Source organism: Sinohyriopsis cumingii, chromosome 3 (genome assembly GCF_028554795.1).
Source record: "Sinohyriopsis cumingii isolate HCF-2022 chromosome 3, ASM2855479v2, whole genome shotgun sequence".
Lineage (NCBI taxonomy): Eukaryota > Metazoa > Mollusca > Bivalvia > Unionida > Unionidae > Sinohyriopsis > Sinohyriopsis cumingii.
This window is the reverse complement of record NC_142963.1, coordinates 85,066,531-85,086,839: the sequence shown is the minus strand read 5'-3', so window position 1 is coordinate 85,086,839 and position 20,309 is coordinate 85,066,531. Positions and strand designations below refer to the sequence as shown.

At 34.0% G+C, this 20,309-nt stretch overlaps 1 protein-coding gene across 8 annotated transcripts in view; it reads left to right on the top strand.

Annotated features, from left to right (window-relative positions):
• The window catches only part of LOC149803230 (uncharacterized), a 425,110-nt gene that overhangs the window by 304,493 nt on the left and 100,308 nt on the right, over window positions 1–20,309 (top strand). For all 8 annotated transcript variants that reach the window (XM_089952861.1, XM_089952867.1, XM_089952864.1 and 5 more), the window contains one exon: window positions 17,193–19,247. In XM_089952861.1, coding sequence (XP_089808987.1) covers window positions 17,222–19,247 — 2,026 coding nt within the window. In that variant the 5' untranslated portion in view covers window positions 17,193–17,221. The remainder of the gene's footprint in view (window positions 1–17,192; window positions 19,248–20,309) is intronic.

Genomic DNA, 20,309 nt, shown 5'->3' with positions numbered 1-20,309 from the left:
AGGATTTTTTCTGAAGGTGGCAAAACTTGACAGAATGTGGAAACAGTGTAAAAGGCTCAGAAAAACTGTTCTTTAAGGTCACGGTGAAAAAAGATTGGTATCCACTGATATAGGCAGTGGTATATATGAATCCTTATATCCATTCAGCAGTTTTTCTGAATGTCACAGTCTTGTAAACCCAGCTAGTCTTGAAGTTTTGAATGATTGCCATGAAACTTGAAAAATAGTGTGGTCATCATCTGATGATAAATCACTTTGCTAGTACAGTTTTTATAAGAGTTATTGCCCTTTTTTACTTTCAAACGTTCATTAGGAATGAATCTTGAGAACACAAATTATCTGGCAGATTTTCGGGGGTGAACACGATTTTTCTTGCAGTTTTGAGGAATCACTGTGAAACTTGGTATGGACACAAATTGTCTTTGTTATATGGTGGTTTGGTTATTGTTTATTTAGAGGATGATTGACCAATGTTATTGTCCATATTGAATAAATAATAAATTAAAATATGAAATTAATGGATGGAATAAACAGAAATCAGAGCAGAGATATAAAATGAAGAATATGAGCCCCCATATGTAAAATATAACAATTTAATCAGTTATATAAACAAAATGAAATTGAACATAACACCTAGTGAATATCTCTGAAGCTTCTGTTTGGGTCATCAACCATAATTTGGTTTGTCTCCTCACCACAGTATGGATGTACATTTGGAGCTATTTCCATTGTGCTTTCAGAGACTCTGTCCTTTCTACATAGCAGAATCTCTCTCTACAATTAAGGTCCCATTTCCCTCAACTTCCAGACATCCATGTTATGGACAGTTTATAATGGGAAAATACTTGCTATTCCACCGGAGCATAAGAATTTTTTGCCTTCCTGCAGAAACTTTGACTAATTTCAGAAAGGAAAATACTTAAGACATTGAATTTCTTCTGGGAAACACACAATCCTTATTTAGCTTAGCCAGTCAGGATTAAATTTATCTAACCACCAAAAATTAACAAGTGTCCATCAAAGTTAGAATAATTATATATATTCCACCCTTATTAAATAAACAAGATTCCATGAAAATGTCTCTTTATGTCAGATGGTACAAAATTGTCTCTGGATTGTCTCCACTTTGTCATTTTTCCACTACTAAAACCCAAAAATACCTTGCCATGTCCATCTGTATGACTGCTATCCCAATTAAAACTCACTGTGAAGCTCATTATGTATTTTGGTCATCATTACAAAATATTGCATTATGACAAATCTTTGTGCTCCCATGATTTTGTATTTCTGTGAGTTACTGACCTTTTTTACTTACAGCTGTATGCACAGTATATGATGGAATTTTAAGAATGCAGTTTCCTGTGAAACTTAGTACCTAATCATCAACATTGAAGATATGCAAGTTGATCATTGATTATACTAACACTATTTTCAGAAGAGTGTTTTTTTTCTACTCTAGGCTTATTTCCATCATTGGGGTATGGGTGGGAAGGTTCACTATAGGCAGTGATATATCTGTCTATAAATTGCTCACTATTCCTGTAGGTACAAGATGTTACCTTATTGTATGTCATACTTTATTTTTGGCTTCCACAGCTGATTCAAGTTGCACCTAGGTCTTTTAAACTTGCTCTTGTTTTATGTGAAAAATAATCAAATTGGCACTTCACCAAAGAACTATTATTGCTTCCAAAATGTTTTTTTATACTTTTTTTATTATAGAAATGTTGTAACAAATTAAAGAATACCACAAGAATTCTCTGAGCAAGTCATGCACTTGCAGATAAAATGTATATTTTCAATAAGATTACTGCGGATTTAGGTCTGGTTGCATGTAATGGATAGAAGTGACTCATTTTTCATTGCACAGATATTATATAAGTCTGTATGTTCTGTTATGTTCAAGATATGCTGTGGATTTTAAAATACGTGAAAGGAGTTTAAAACTGGATATGTAATAAATTTAAAAATACAAATAAGAATGTGTTTTGTATATAAATTGGATTTAAGAGCAAACAACCAATTTGATGTCATGGGTCTATGTTGTTACCGTAACCTACTCAGGGCCTCGGGTGGCTGAGTGGTCTAAAACACTCACCTGTATTAATCACTGCTTTCTCACCTCTGTGTGGATTCAAGTCTCAGGCTCGGCCATTGTGGGTATGTGAGAAAGCTGCCAGTAGCTTCCCATGGTTCAGTGGTTCTTGCCAGGATTTTCCTCGTGGGTTCTTCATCCACCAGTTATCCTGACTGCCATGTATAGCCTTTGTGGTAAAGAAAGGTGTTAACCACAAAACAAAAACAACAATCAACCTACTGATATAGAGGCAAACTGGCTCAGTGGTTAGCTTGCTGGACTGATGAATGAAAGGGTGAAGGTTCAAATCTTACCATTGGATGAGCCTGGTCAGCTACCATAATGTGTCCTTGGGCAAGGCACTTTACTTCAATTACCTTGGCACTAAATAGCCTACTTGCATTGCTATGTTTTGAAACACCAAATCGACAAATCAACTTACTCAGAACAAAATATATATGCAGTTTTGTGTTTGTTTTCACCCATTTTAGATTTTTAAATGTTACCGTTAATAAAATCACATACCTGGTAATAATGATAATAATAATAATAACAACATCAAGAATAACAACAGCAACAACAATAGAAACAACAATAACAAAAATAATGATAATAATAATGGTGACTTTGCTTATAGAGGGTGTGGTGACATAGTTTCAGAACTAGTCTTCTTTGTGGCCCTAGCTAGTCTTCTTTGTGGCCCTAACTAGTCTTCCTTTTGTCCCTAACTGGTCTTGTTTGTGGCCCTAACTAGTCTTTGTGGCCCTAGCTAGTCTTCTTTGTGGCCTTAACTAGTCTTCTTTGTGGCCCTAGCTAGTCTTCTTTGTGGCCCTAGCTAGTCTTCCTTTTGTCCCTAACTGGTCTTCTTTGTGGCCCTAACTAGTCTTTGTGGCCCTAGCTAGTCTTCTTTGTGGCCTTAACTAGTCTTCTTTGTGGCCCTAGCTAGTCTTCCTTTTGTCCCTAACTAGTCTTGTTTGTGGCCCTATCTAGGGTCCTACAGAAATTACTTATCATTATTAGGGTCCTACAGAAGTTACTTATCATTATTAGGGTCCTACAGAAGTTATTATGGTCGTACAGAAGTTACTTATCATTATTAGGGTCCTACAGAAGTTACTTATCATTATTAGGGTCCTACAGAAGTTATTAGGGTGCTACAGAAGTTATTATGGTCCTACAGAAGTTACTTATCATTATTAGGGTCCTACAGATGTTACTTATCATTATTAGGGTCCTACAGAAGTTACTTATCATTATTAGGGTCCTACAGAAGTTACTTATCATTATTAGGGTCCTACAGATGTTACTTATCATTATTAGAGTCCTACAGAAGTTACTTATCATTATTAGGGTCCTACAGAAGTTACTTATCATTATTAGGGTCCTACAGAAGTTACTTATCATTATTAGGGTCCTACAGAAGTTACTTATCATTATTAGGGTCCTACAGAAGTTATTATGGTCCTACAGAAGTTACTTATCATTATTAGGGTCCTACAGAAGTTACTTATCATTATTAGGGTCCTACAGAAGTTACTTATAATTATTAGGGTCCTACAGATGTTACTTATCATTATTAGAGTCCTACAGAAGATACTTATCTTATTAGAGTCCTTCAGAAGTTACGTGTCTTTGTTAGGGTCCTTCAGAAGTTACGTGTCTTTGTTAGGGTCTTTCAGAAGTTATGTGTCTTTATTAGGGTCCTTCAGAAGTTACTTGTCTTCTTTAGGGTCCTACAGAAGTTACTTATCATTATTAGAGTCCTACAGAAATGACTATAACAGCTAGATTATTATTATAATTACAGTCCTAAAATGTATCTTCAGAAACTTTTAAATGTTAATCACTAGATAAAGGAGTATTAAAAAAGATAAAAGAATGAGCACTTTATCTGAATATATCACATGCCTATTGTGTTATTTATGTTAATATACTTATATTATAAATTTTGTATACATTAACACATTAGAATGCCTCATGACCTTAGTAATGATATCATGATATCATGTAAAGGAAACCGGAAAGATGCAATGACCATTGGGCATACAGATGAATGTCAAAGTAGTCTTACTACACTTTCTTGTGGCTTGATCAAATAAAATCAGGAATGACATCATGATGTCATGTAAAGGAAAGAGGAAAGGTGTAATGACCAAGTCATCCAAAATGTATCTTACGACACTGTATTGTGGTTGGATCAAATAAAATCAGGAATGACATTATGATGTCATGCAAAGGAAAGAGGAAAGGTGTAATGACTGAGTCATCAACATGTATTTCAAAGTACTGATAGTCTTACTACACTGTCCTGTGGTTTGATCAAACAAAAATCAGCAGTTTTGTCATTGGATAAATAGAATCTTACATTTATGATCTTTTCAAATGAATTTATGAAATGAGTGAAATAATTTGTATCTTTCCAAGCCAATTTTTTTTACTCATTTCATAAATTCATTTGAAATTGGCCATTTAAGATACTATTTTTTTTCAAATAAATAAAGCTGTATTTTGGAATTCTTTCATATTCCAGTCTTCAAAATATCTGTAAATTGTATGTTTGGATTGTAAGTACGATTTGTCAGCACATGTCTGCCAGTATGACATCTGATAGATAGAGGTAGTTTTTGTAAAAAAAATGAATTTATAGCTAGCTATTGATTGTGCTGGTAATTCACAAAGAACCAAAACAAAGGAAGCAATGATGTTATAAGGAACCTGCTATAAAATTTCCCAGCTGTAGCCAGGAAACATTCCAGTTAATTATGTCTCATAATAAACAATCAAACATGTGTAATTAGTGAGTTGTGGTGCTTTCTTGTGGTCTGTTGAAACCTGTTACTCAGGAGTTTAGACAGTGCAGTTTAGGTCCTGAATTATTGCAGCTTGATGCAGGCTTGATTATGCCTTCAAATGCTATTGATAATAACCAGGCACAAAGGAGTGTGTAGTCAAAAGGTCAGCTGTACTTGTTTTCTGTTAAAGGAGCATAAAAAGTTCTTTATTGCACCTTCACATTTCATGGGGTTGGGGTGACATGGCAATTGTGATTTACCCAATACCACCCCAAAAATGGTTTCTGCTTAATTTTTATTAAACTTGGTGAATGACACGGAAGAAACCAATTGTTCAAGAAATACTGGTATAAAGGTTAAAGGTTATGGCCACTGACTCGAAGAAGAAAAATGGATTCTGCATAATAACCCGAGTTCCAGGCTAAACTTTGCCAGACTTTGATGATTGCTTGTACTTGTAGCTAAAAAAATGCCAACACCTATTGATTTTGGGATTTAAAAGTCAAGGTCACAATGAGCCAGGAAAAAAAAAAAGATGGTTTCCTTTCATTAGGTTTAGTTTAGACTCTGTATCTTGATTGAATTTAATAATGACTTGCACAAAAAACAATGAAGACATCGTCCGATTTTGGGGTCCAAAATACAGATGTCATGGTCACTGCAACACAAAATAAACTTCATTTATACAATACCTAATGGTACCAGACTTTGATAATTGCTTTCTGATATGGAAGGGAAAGAAGCTGTAGATATTTGTTTGGACAGCTTAAAGGTCAAGATCACAATGATTCCAAGAAAGACGAGTGATTTTGCCATGATAATTGTTGCACAGTGCAGACTACCAGAAAACTGTACATTGAAGCAGTCTATGCAAATAAAAGGGAACAAACTAAAGCCAAGAAAAATAACCATTTTGAACAAACTAAAGCCAAGAAAAATAACCCTTCTGAACAAACTAAAGCCAAGAAAAATAACCCTTCTTAACAAACTAAAGCCAAGGAAAATAACCCTTCTGACAAACTAAAGCCAAGAAAAATAACCCTTCTGAACAAACTAAAGCCAAGAAAAATAACCTTTCTGAACAAACTAAAGCCAAGAAAAATAACCCTTCTGCACAAACTAAAGTCAAGAAAAATAGCCCTTCTGAGCAAACTAAAACCAAGAAAAATAACCCTTCTGAACAAACTAAAGCCAAGAAAAATAACCCTTCTGCACAAAGATAATGGCAGTTGGTAATAAGCATGTTACAACACAATACATGACCTCAGAATAAATTGAACACAAACTGAGTGAGGTATATGATTTAGTCAGGTCATTATTTAACATGTTCCATTATAAGTTTATTAAATGTGATGTGACAGTTAATTTTCTGCTCATACATTATTAGAAGTAAATTTTGAAGCCATAGCACAAGAACAAGTTTTTCACACCATAGCATTCAAAAGGAACTGAAGTCCATGCTATAAGGAACAATAAATGGAATATTTTCTAGTCATTCTTGTAACTTTTTGTATCTAACTCCATGCAAGTCCATGATCTTGCATCGATTCATAATCTAAATCCAGGCAAGTCCATAATCTTGTATTGATTAGAAACCTAAATCCAGGCCAATCCATAATCTTGCATTGATTAGGAATCTAAATCCAGGCCAGTCCATAATCTTGCATTGATTAGGAATCTAAATCCAGGCAAGTCTATAACCTTGCATTGATTAGGAATCTAAATCCAGGCCAATCCATAATCTTGCATTGATTAGGAATCTAAATCCAGGCAAGTCTATACTCTTGCATTGATTAGGAATCTAAATCTATGCAAGTCCATAATCTTGCATTGATTAGAAATCTTAATCCAGGCAAGTCTATAATCTTGCATTGATTAGGAATCTAAATCTAGTCAAGTCCATAATCTTGTATTGATTAGGAATCTAAATCCAGGCCAGTCCATAATCTTGTATTGATTAGGAATCTAAATCCAGGCCAGTCCATAATCTTGTATTGATTAGGAATCTAAATCCAGGCAAGTCCCTAATCTTGTATTGATTAGGAATCTAAATCTAGGCAAGTCCATAATCTTGTATTGATTAGGAATCTAAATCCAGGCAAGTCTATAATCTTGCATTGATTAGGAATCTAAATCTAGGCAAGTCCATAATCTTGTATTGATTAGGAATCTAAATCCAGGCCAGTCCATAATCTTGTATTGATTAGGAATCTAAATCCAGGCAAGTCCCTAATTTTGTATTGATTAGGAATCTAAATCCAGGCAAGTCCCAAATCTTGTATTGATTAGGAATCTAAATCCAGGCAAGTCTATAATCTTGCATTGATTAGGAATCTAAATCTAGGCAAGTCCATAATCTTGTATTGATTAGGAATCTAAATCCAGGCCAGTCCATAATCTTGTATTGATTAGGAATCTAAATCCAGGCCAGTCCCAAATGTTGTATTGATTAGGAATCTAATCTAGGCAAGTCCATAATCTTGTATTGATTTGTATGGCACAAATATTCTCATTACAAGGTCATTCAACTCCTTAGCATTGGTGCAAATAGTCTGTGTACAATGGGTTGCATACCATGCATACAGATATGCATTACCCAATCCCATAATAGTCTCTGTATACCCAATTCTATAATAGACAATTAATCAGCAAATTTTGCATCTTCAGCATAAAGGATAGTTACACCAAAGTGTGTTATTTGCATCATGGAGATAATTTTCTTTTATTTTGGCTATTCATATTTGTGGGCTATGCAAATAACAGGTATGCACTGGATATACTCAGCCAGGTGTTATGTACTTATATACCCAGGTAGGTATTATGCACTGGATACACCCAGCTAGGTGTTATTACTTATGCCCAGTAATGTGTTATGCACTGCATGTACCCATTCATTAGCGAAGGTAGTTTAATGCATCTTTCTGATATACCTGGAGAATTTTGTGCAGTCAGGGATTTACAGATTTCATTGAAGTCAGTTTCACTGGTGATAGCTATCTGGAAAATTAAACATACCCTTGGAAAATTTGAGTTTGCTCCAGATATATAATATCCAACATGAGTAAAACAATAAGAGAAATACATTGGTTCATTTTTATCCATTTATTTAACAGTTATCATGTAGTCATCTTCAAAATGGTGACACTCATCAAATTATTTGAGAACATGACTTTTGAGAATGATTTGAGAACACTCATGTTTTTCTCTTTGAATGTTTGCCAAGCAGTTTGTGACCAGTCTCATGTAATTATTATGTTAACAGCATACCATAAATGCTGCCTGTGGGTGCTGCATTCTCCCAATGTAAGTCACAGTAAGTCAGCTTTGAATAAGTTCCTCCTGGTTGTTAATCATTATGTATGAGTGCCTTTATTTCAAACATACTCCTGTCAAAGAAATTTCATGAGGCAATCAACACCTAATCACCACAAAATTGGCCACATGCATCAAAACAATCTTTAAAAAGCTGATTGTTTAAAGTCACCAATCTATCAACATATCTGGACTAACTTGACCAGAAAGTTGGCAAATCCCTGTTACCTACAAAATAATACACTTACAATGTAACTGCTAAGTTAAAATATAAATATTTATTCCATATTTGCCAAAACTTGCTTTCGGTAGTAGGTTTTCTTGTTATTACTACCTGTGAGAGAATGTGAAACTGTCCTTGTTGTTAGAGCATCCACCTTGGATGTTGGAGGTCGTGGGTTCAAACCCCACCTGAGTCATACCAAAGACTTATAAAAATGGTACTAGCAGCTGCCAAACAGCATTAAGAGGTTAGTGTTAGGACTGGTCAGTCTGGTGTCAAGATAATGTGACTGGGTGGGACATGATACTACATGTTTGGGTCATGATGTTCCAGTGCTAGACATCACTATAAACTGTCACACTGTAGGCAGTGTAGCAATATGACTGCAACATTTTTAAAGCTACATTAAAAATCCAAAACACAAACACACATATACTGTACAATAAATGAAAGAAACTGAAGCCACATATGCAGAAGAAGAATGCACTACATATAAACACTAAATATAGGCATTGATATATGTATTGTGGAGAGATTAAAGGGTGTAAAATTTGCAGAACATAAAGCGTTAGAAACTGAATGTGACCCCTTGTTGGTAAATTAGCTCTCAATAGAGTGAGGTACTGTATTTTACCCAGACCATGGACATTCAATAAAATTTCTTGTTTCTTGTATCCTTTCTCAAATTTGTGGATTTGTCCATGGGCTAGAGCCTTGCAAATTTGAGCTCATCTGAACTGAATTTGAGCTTGACGCAGGTTGAGCAAGTGGATTTATAAATCCCTGGCAATTCATGGAAAACCCCATATTTCATTTGTTACTGTTTTATATACCTGCTGTATATTCTAAGTTGTGTGTTATACACTCTATATACCCAGTTAGGTGTTGTGTACTGTATATTCCCAGTTAGGTGTTATGCACTACATATACTTGGGTGTTATGCATTGTATATACTCAGTTAGACACTATACACTGTATATACCCAATCAGACAGTATACACTGTATATACTCAGACACTATACACTGTATATACCCAATTAGACATTATACACTGTATATACTCAGTTAGACACTATACATTGTATATACCCAATTATACATCATTATAAATGGTATATACTCAGTTAGACACTACATTGTATATGCCCAATTAGACATTATATGCTGTATATGCTCAGTTAGACACTATACATTGTATATACCCAATTAGACATTATACACTGCATATACTCAGTTTGGGCTTTATACACTATATATACCAAGCTAGGTGTTACAAACTGTATTTTCCTAGGTTGGTGTTATATACCAGATATACCCAGGTATGTGTTATGCACTGGATATGTGCAGTTAGGTGGTATAGACAGTAAATGTATGTATCCAGTTTGTTGGTATAGACTGTAAATGTATATATCCAGTTAGGTGTACAGACTATACATGTATATATCCAGTTAGGTGTATAGACTGTAAGTGTATATATCCAGTTAAGTGGTATAGACTGTAAATGTATATATCCAGTTTGTTGGTATAGACTGTAAATGTATATATCCAGTTAGGTGTATAGACTGTAAATGTATATATCCAGTTAGGTGGTATAGACTGTAAATGTATATATCCAGTTAAGTGGTATAGACTGTAAATGTATATATCCAGTTTGTTGGTATAGACTGTAAATGTATATATCCAGTTAGGTGTATAGACTGTAAATGTATATATCCAGTTAAGTGGTATAGACTGTAAATGTATATATCCAGTTTGTTGGTATAGACTGTAAATGTATATATCCAGTTAGGTGTATAGACTGTAAATGTATATATCCAGTTAAGTGGTATAGACTGTAAATGTATATATCCAGTTAGGTGGTTTAGACTGTACATGTATATATCCAGTTAGGTGTATAGACTGTAAATGTATATATCCAGTTAGGTGGTTTAAACTGTACATGTATATATCCAGTTAGGTGTATAGACTGTAAATGTATATATCCAGTTAGGTGGTTTAAACTGTACATGTATATATCCAGTTAAGTGATATAGACTGTAAATGTATATATCCATTTAGGTGGTATAGACTGTAAATGTATACATCCAGTTAGGTGTATCGACTGTAAATGTATATATCCAGTTAGGTGGTATAGACTGTAAATGTATATATCCAGTTAAGTGGTATAGACTGTAAATGTATATATCCAGTTTGTTGGTATAGACTGTAAATGTATAAATCCAGTTAGGTGTATAGACTGTAAATGTATATATCCAGTTAAGTGGTATAGACTGTAAATGTATATATCCATTTAGGTGGTATAGATTGTACATGTATATATATCCAGTTAGGTGGTATAGATTGTACATGTATATATATCCAGTTAGGTGGTATAGACTGTACATGTATATATCCAGTTCAGTGGTATAGACTCTGTGTGTGTATATATATATATATATATATATATATATATATATATATATATATATATATATATATATATATATATATATATATATATATATATATATATATATATATATCCAGTTAGGGGGTATAGACTGTAAATGTATATATCCAGTTAGGTGGTTTAAACTGTACATGTATATATCCAGTTAGGTGTATAGACTGTAAATGTATATATCCAGTTAGGTGTATAGACTGTAAATGTATACATCCAGTTAGGTGGTTTAGACTGTACATGTATATATCCAGTTAAGTGGTATAGACTGTAAATGTATATATCCAGTTAGGTGGTTTAAACTGTACATGTATATATCCAGTTAAGTGATATAGACTGTAAATATATATATCCATTTAGGTGGTATAGACTGTAAATGTATATATCCAGTTAGGTGTATAGACTGTAAATGTATATCCAGTTAAGTGGTATAGACTGTAAATGTATATATCCATTTAGGTGGTATAGACTATAAATGTACATATCCAGTTAGGTGGTATAGACTGTAAATGTATATATCCAGTTAGGTGGTATGCACTGTACATGTATGCATACTGTCTCATTCCTGTTTATGACCTGAAACAATAAGTGTTAGCAACACCAACATTTAATTCATACAATCTGTACAAAACCTAGGTGTCACTTTCAACTGTACCCTGTCATTACACCAACATGTCATGAGCATATGCAAGGCAGTATACCTGGAACTGAGACATCAGTTCCATTCACAATTTCATTTCTGTTGTTGCCACTAAAATAGCAGTGTGTTCTTTAGTACTTTGTAGACTTGACTTCACTTTTGTCTGCTTCATTTCAGTATCTATTACAGAAACTTCAAAAGTTCAAAATATGGATGCTTGAATCATCCTTAGATTACCAAGAACTGAGCAATCTTCCCCATTACTTTGTACGATGTGTACACCACTTCTAGATACTTATGCTTCTCTTTCAATTATTATATTCTCATTATTCCAACTATCAAATGCATGTCCTACAGACAATGTTCTTTTTGCATATCAGTGCCCAGCTTTGTGGAATGAATTGCTTTTTGAACTTTTACAAAATTTGACTGTAGTCTCCTTCAACTTTGACAAAATCTGACTGTAGTCTCATTCAACTTGACAAAATCTGACTAGTCTCATTCAACTTGACAAAATCTGACTGTAGTCTCATTCAGCTTTGACAAAATCTGACTGTAGTCTCATTCAACTTTGACAAAATCTGACTAGTCTCATTCAACTTGACAAAATCTGACTGTAGTCTCATTCAACTTCGACAAAATCTGACTAGTCTCATTCAACTTGACAAAATCTGACTGTAGTCTCATTCAGCTTTGACAAAATCTGACTGTAGTCTCATTCAACTGGACAAAATCTGACTGTAGTCTCATTCAAGAGTGCTCTATAAACTCACCTGCAAGAAAACTTAAGACAACGATATTTCCTTACCTTGTATTATTTTCAGCATGTTTTTGTTTGTGATTTCATTGTTAATTTTTATAATCTTGTCTATATTGTCCTTGTGTGATAACTACTGCTGTCAAGTACTTAGAGCTTTTAAAGATAAAGAGATGTACTAAGTCATTATCATAATAATAATAATAATAATAATAATAATAACAACAACAATAATAATACAAATTAATAATAATAATAATAATTAGTAGTAGTATAGTAGTATGGCATGATATTTTTATAGCCACAGTGAAGGAACTACAGTGACTACAATCTTTTAGTCTCCATTAAGTTTGGATTTTGCATTTCCTTGAATTCATTAGCATTCACAGTGTTTCTAAGTAATCTAGGATTCAACTGTGTAATATCAAATCACTGTGCTGTGTCATAAAGTCAAAATCAACATTTAAAGCACCAAATGTTAATACATCCTTGGAAATGACATATGCAGCTTTTGACGGCTATAATGTTGTAGAGTAGAATTTGGAGTAAAGTAAAATTTCATGAACAGAGGGCCAGGCAGCTCAGTCATACAAGTTTATTTTACTCCCAATTTTGAAGATGTTCAGACCAATCAAAAGGTTGCATTTATACAGTTGGAGTTAATTTTCCACATTTTGAAGTAATTACTTTTTGCTCAAAATGTTGATTAAAGTTTGGATTTACAGAAAAAAAGATTCATAATACATTGTGGTAATATTGGTAGAGCTAGGATGTTATGCAATAATTAAGCTACAGTACCTGGGATGTGGTAACTCTTGGAGGACGTATACGATACACAGAATAGACTGGTTAGTTTTGAGATGGTCCCTTAGTGATAGGCATCAAAAAATGCTGCAGAGAATGACATGTTTTGGTATAGGTAAAAGCTGCATGTAGTAATATCTGTAGTTTAGAAGAGCTGGGACACTCAGCCAAGTTGGGGAAGGCTGTGGTGGTGTACAGCTATGTAGCACTATTTCTATTACATGTATCACTACTAGTACAACACTGATACACTCCCTATCATCGAGTGATGGGTAATGTACAATTTTATAAATTACTGCATCTTCCTTGTGGTTATGTATTTTCATAGATTCTTAATTTTGCCTGAAATTAATATTTCGCATTTAAGATAATTTAACTGTCAATCATCAGTATAATTGAAATTTATAGTTTTAAAACCACTGCATTTTTAAAAAAATAAATAAATAAATAAATTAAAAAAATATAGTTGTTATTAGTCAAGTTCAGTTATGTTTTTTTCAACAATTTAGCTAGTTTACTGAAACAATTTCAAGTAGAAAATTAATTGATGGTGGTGTATGTGTGTGTGTGTGTGTAAGTATAACTTGTGAATGAACGAATTTGACTCCTAAATAAACAGATGTTTTCAACAGTGTTACAACATAAATTCTAGTTTTCAACAGTGTTACAACATAAATTCTAGTTTTCAACAGTGTTATAATTTTCTCATGGGTATGGTTTATATATATCAAGGTTTGCTGTTTGAAGTTCACAACTTGATTATGATTAATTTGTTTAATTAAAATTTAGATCAGTTTTCATGGATGGAATAATGGTATATTTCTATAAATCACAAATAAAATGTTTTTCCTGAAATACTATTTTACCAAAATATAAGTTTCCTCAGTTTTTGAAAAAAAAATTGAGTTGAATTTTAATGAGGTTCTCATAACAAGTGGCAACATTCTAACATTTATTCATTGTCATCTCCTCCAGTCAGAGATTAAGTCTTCATCTGATATTGTCCATATCTTTTGTGCATTTTTATTGAACATTTATTCATGTACACGTAACCACTAATTTTGAATCAAATCTTATGGGTATAATCTGTCACCTAATCCATCAGTTGATACGCAAGCTGATTTGGGGGGGGGGGGGGTCAGGTTTTTTTGTTTGTTTTTGTGTTGCTTTTTTTTTTTTTTTACAAACTTAGCATATATACTTGCTTATAAGTTAAGTCCAGCTGCAAACTGCACAGACTCATATCTACCATCGCATAATTTCCCAGCCAATCTGGGTTTATACAGTTTGTGGAAAGTAATCAGTAGAACAAACAATGTAGACCCTTATCAGCTGATGCATTATGCAATGGAAGATCAAGATTTGTCATTTGCAGATGGACACAAGTGAGTATATATGGCAAGCAAAAGAATTATTTATTCTTCACAAGGCCATTACGGTGAACAAAAGCTACATCATATTTCTTGATCCTTTTTGTTACTGTTTGGATAGAGTTGAATTTAGTCTACACGGTATTCAGAAGTATCATGTTGAGTTCATTAGTAATTTAAATAGTAGGTTCTGTGAATGGCTATTATTTCCAGTGATTAGCTCAGTTGACCATTTGGTCAGATGAGGTTATGGTTTGGAGCAGTTTCTGTTGTCCATGACATATGTCTTTCTGTCAGTGAACATCACTGGCAGCCATGTGTTTGAACTATTTTGATCAAACTTTATATATACATGTGTGTGTATGTATGTATGTATGTGTGTGTGTGTGTGTGTATATATATATATATATATATATATATATATATATATATATATATATATATATATATATATATATATATATATATATATATATATGTATGTATGTATGCATGTATATATATATATATATATATATATATATATATATATATATATATATATATATATATATATATATATATATATAATTGGAGTCTTGTACAAGTTCTGTAATTAGATCAGCACATATTAATGAGGTGATCATGCACCTGATTGACTTTGTTACCTCTATGGAGTTCATAATTTTGTCTGATTTTGCTTAACTTTTAAATATATGCTTATTATCAGTAATGACTTTCATGCATATTAATGAGGTGACTTTGCATCCATCTTGCTAAGTTTTTCTTACCACTCTGAAGTCCTTATTTTTTATAAGATTTTGACCTACCTTGGAATATATTCTTATCTCATCAAAATTTTGGACAGGTTCAACACGAGTGTGATGTACACATGTTAATAATGTAATATTTCATCTGATTGTCTGATCTTGTTACCATCTTGAAAGCCATATTTCCTATGTGATTTAATCAAATGACGAACAAAATTGGGCTTAAATCATCAAGCTCTTGGATGTGAAAGATCTGTGCATATTAATGAGTTCGACTTGCATCTGATTGACTGGACTTGTTACCAATCTGTATGCCATGTTTCAGATTAGTTTTATCAAACATATATGGTTATGTGATCAAAATCTCACACGAATTCAGTGCTGAGAGAGATGAATGCATATTATTGAGGTGTTCGTGAATATGAATGACAGCTTTAAAGGTTGTTTTTTATCTGATTTAGAGTAAATTTTGTAAGCAAACTTAAATAATCATCATATCCAGTGAGTTTTGTCATGATCCACACATATTAATTAAATTCAGCACAGTTAGATAGTTTTCAAATGCAGTATAATCAGTTTGTTTTTCCTTCAAAATACCGTTTTTTTTTTTCTTGAAAGGAAAACAAGGAAAAATAATTCATGACACTTACTCTTGAGAAGCACAGGGTTGGATTACAAAGAATTCTTCTTGCAGAAATTATGTGAACCAGATAAAAAAATAAAATTTTAAAATACAAAATACATATGTTTAAGTAGAGCAATATATTAAATTAGTATTATAATACACTGTTGGGATCAAAAGGGGTGATTTTTAATTTATATGTAATTCTAGAAAACTTATGGAATAGATATATTGTTGGAGGAAATGCAGGTTGGCATAAACTATGTGAAGTGCTGTACTTAAGGATAATAATTCCTTTACAGAGTTATATATATTTTTTGCAATTGTATTTTTTCTAATTATGATTTTGCTCCAGCAGGAATACATTTCATGCATAATCAATATCTAAATGTATTCATTTATTTGCTGAGAATATATTTCTAAACTGTTGAAAGTATTGCCATGCTAATTTACAGGAAACATTGACATTTTTTCAATCAGGTGTATTGTGTACTGTGTTGTGGCATTTCATATACATGTATTCAGTGCCATTACCCTAATTTTTAAAACTTTTTTTAATATTCTTTGCTTTCAGTTAAAATATACCCCAATATGTTTTTCTCATGATCCACATATACATGAATTAACATAGCAAAGAGACCTGACCCCACCCCTCATGAAATCATAATTTCAATTGATGTGAAATCCTTGGTGGTCTGTAGACCCCTGAGTAATACTTTGTACAGACCCCTAAGTAATACTTTGTACAGACCCCTAAGTAATACTTTGTAAACTGTTGACCATTTATTAGAGTTTTCCAAAATCGAGCCCTAAAGTCTCAGATTAAGGACTTAAATGTTAAGAAATTCCTAAATAATTATACTATATGTTGCTTTATGGTGGTATGCAAATGTCTGGGTTGTCAGTAATTTCTGGAATATCTTGGAAAGAGGGATATGGAAGTTAGTTTTATTCAAGGTCTTTAGTGCATGTCAGTTAAGATATGTCTGGAACAGGTTAAGGATCAATTCCATACATGTATAAGTCCATATTTGATGATTTCCCTATTGCACTGACCTTAGAAAGTTTAGCAACGCCATGTACAATGAACACAAAATTGACAACTTGTCCTCATATTTACAAGGTAAGCCCCTTTGGGTTTGATCATGGGATAAATAACACAATATATTTTTAAGACCCAGCAAGTGACACAATTTCAATGGGATTTTTTTCAGCTTTAATTAGAAAAAGTGAAAATTGTTTCACTTTCACCGATTCAATATACCGGTATTTTGCCAACATTCATATGGAAGACCATAAAGAAGGAAAAATATTCTTGGTTTATGCTCAGATAACCCATCTTTCAAGTCTTAAAAAAATGCTGTTGAAATTTTTCAGTCCTCATGTTTATATTTTTTCTTTATAGATTGGTTGAGGTTGAGGTGCTGTCATTAGATGGCAGCAAAAAGACCTAAAGATGAGCACAAGGAACATGAGGCCAAGATTGAGAGAGAACTGCTTCCTGCTGTACAACTGGAAAAGAAAGAAATTCGCATGAAGATGAGCAACCCATTACTTCTACCATCACGAGATGTCATCACTCCCATCATTCATATAAGGCCTGAAAATGGATCTGGTGATGCTGACCAAATTGTGGGGACAGAGGCTGAGAGTCTGAAGGGGATGCAGAGAGAAACATCAGAGAGGACATCAGAGCCAACAGTAAAACTGAATGGACATCGAGAATCGTCTAGAAAACCATCCCCTAGACCTGACAGTAGGCCCATTTCTTCAGAAAGTGGAAAAAGCACACAGGAGGAAAACACTTTAGAAATTATGGAATTTTTTGAGAAAGGTGAAAAGACATTTCATCAGCATCTGCATGCCATGCAAAGACGACAGTCAAATAAAAAGATACGTTCACCAAGTCAAAGCCCAGTAAGACAAAGCATAGGCCTTGATCATTTGGACAACCTTGTGAGGTTAATGGAACAGTTATCATCATTAAGAGATGAAAATATGAAACTGAAGAAGAAATGTGCCTATCTTGAAAGCACCAAGACACTATTGCAAGTAAAGAGTTCTTTGGCTGAGGAAGGCCTTCATGATATATTTCCTCCAGAAACTTCAGAGCCCACTAAACTGCATTTTAAGTCTCACAGTGAGAAAATTGGCCACTCTAAAACATTTGAAGAAGTTAAAATACGACCAAGACTTCCTAGTGCGGAAGATGCAGAGTATATTGAATTCCTTGACTCAAGTTCAGACCAATCTCCAAAACGCCCTAAGAATTCATTGCACAAACGTAGTTTTTCAACAGGTTCATTGGAAATTCCATCAGATATACTAGAACAGTCTGAAGGTGATGATGAAAAGATGTCTAAATCTTATGAGAAAACTGTTAAAAGGTCCAGAACAAAAATTTCCAAATCCCCAGAAAGTAAAGGAAAATCCAAATTTTCTAAATGGGCCAAAGTGAAAAAAGTATTAACTGGGCAACAGCTTTCAGAAAATATCAGTTCTGGAATAAAATCCATCAAAGAATTGGGAAAAGGAAGTTATTTTAGATATGGTCCAGTGGCTTGCAGGGAATTAACAGTTCCAGTAGTGACAGAGAGCCGATCAGTGGATAGCGGTGTTGGAAGTGGTGTGGAAGCAGAGGTACAGGATGTGAGAAAATCCACATCTTCTGGAGAGCCACCTAGTCCAACTGGATTCACTGAAAGACACATTGATGTCCCAGATACAAAGTATGACCTCTTGAGCGCTGGAATCTGGATGGGCCCTCCAGAATGGATTGAAAAACAAGAAATGGAAGAAAAGCTCAAAAAGGAGCAGGAGGTAGCAAAGCAACATGAGAGAAAGGACAGTCAAGGATCAGACACAAGGGAGGATGAAAGTATGCAGTTCCATCTTTCTCAGTCAGAGACCATGCTCAATGAGAAGACAGATCAGTTGCTTATGATCCCCATTGTGCGGAGACAGTCTAGTCCATCACTTTTGGATGATGCCACAGGAGAGGAGGAAGAGGAAGAGGAAGAAGATGCACAGGAAGCTTCATTACACAGATCCTCAAGTTACAAAGAAAGGATCTTGGAGCAGAATGAGGTAATGAAGGAAGCTGACTCCTCTCCCAAGTTGGAAAAAGAGAAGAAGCTACACAGAACTCCTTGGGGCAGAGTGAAAGATATCATAACAACAAGAAGGGACAGTGTGAAGAAAAAATCAGGTAGAAAAATGGCAAAGGCAGACTTTGAAGGAGAGGAGATTAGTGAAAGAGGCTTTGAGGATGAGAGACAAGGAAGAGAGGATATTGAAGGTCCAGTGAGCCGGTCTACTCCAAAGACATCCCCTGTAGTTTTTCGCCATGCCAAACAGACAGGCAAAAGTCCCAGTCTTTCACCTCCAGATGCAAGGGAAAAACCTTCCCCATTCAGAGTGCCAATCTCTGGAGTAAATGTGGATGTTTCCACTCTTCTAGGTAAGTGTATTGATATGAAAACAAAATATCAGGACAACATTTCCAGTACAGTGGTATTCCTTTTACGAAGTCAATCATTTTGGAATTAAATGTAGCCATACAAAATTTCCTTTCACACTGGGGACCAAACAGTAACAAATCTTTACACTATGATAGAATTTAAAGTGGCCTTTGACCAGGGATAGCCATTGTTTACAGAGGGCCTTATAAGAAGAGAACTATGTATATACTTTTTAATACAACAGGTCAAAAATAGATTTCAACAATAATACTGTACAATTTCACTAAATTATGTACCAAAGATTTTGTTCTTTTAAGAAGATGGTCTAGATAAGAGGCTTGATCAGTATCAAAACAGTTTGATTGGAAGCAAACATGTGGCCAGCTTTTTGCAGAGGGAACTGAATTGTTGAGGAGTCAGTTTAGGGACATTTCAGTGTGCCAGTTTTGTGTAAATATGTGATATTAACACAAGTTTTCATGTAAGGCAATTTAATTTGTGAGTTGAAGAATTTTGAATCTTGATAAAATACAAGGCATTTCACGAACTTGATAAATATTAGGATTATAAACCTAATACAATGATTATCTCAACTGTGATATAACTTTCTTTTTCTAGGAGTGAAACATAGTTTCCTAAAAATTGGTTGTTATTTTTTATCTAACCTGCTTCACTCTTATCATCTACACAGCTTCACTCTTGGCATTGACACTGTTTTACTTTTGGCATTTACAGTGCTGTACTCTTCACATTTAACTGCTTTACTCTAGGTATTTACATGGCTTCACTCTTGGTTAGCTTCTCTTTTAGCATTTATGCTGCTTCACTCTTGGCATTTTGCACTGCTTTACTCTTGGCATTTACACTGCTTTGCACTTGGTATGCTTAACTCTTGGCATTTACATTGCTTCACTCTTGGCATTTACACTGCTTCACTCTTGGCATTTACACTGCTTTACTCCAGGCATGTACACAGCATTGCTCTTGGTATGCTTCAGTCTTGGCATTTGCATTGCTTCACTCTTGGCATTTACACTGCTTTGCTCTTGACATGCTTTACT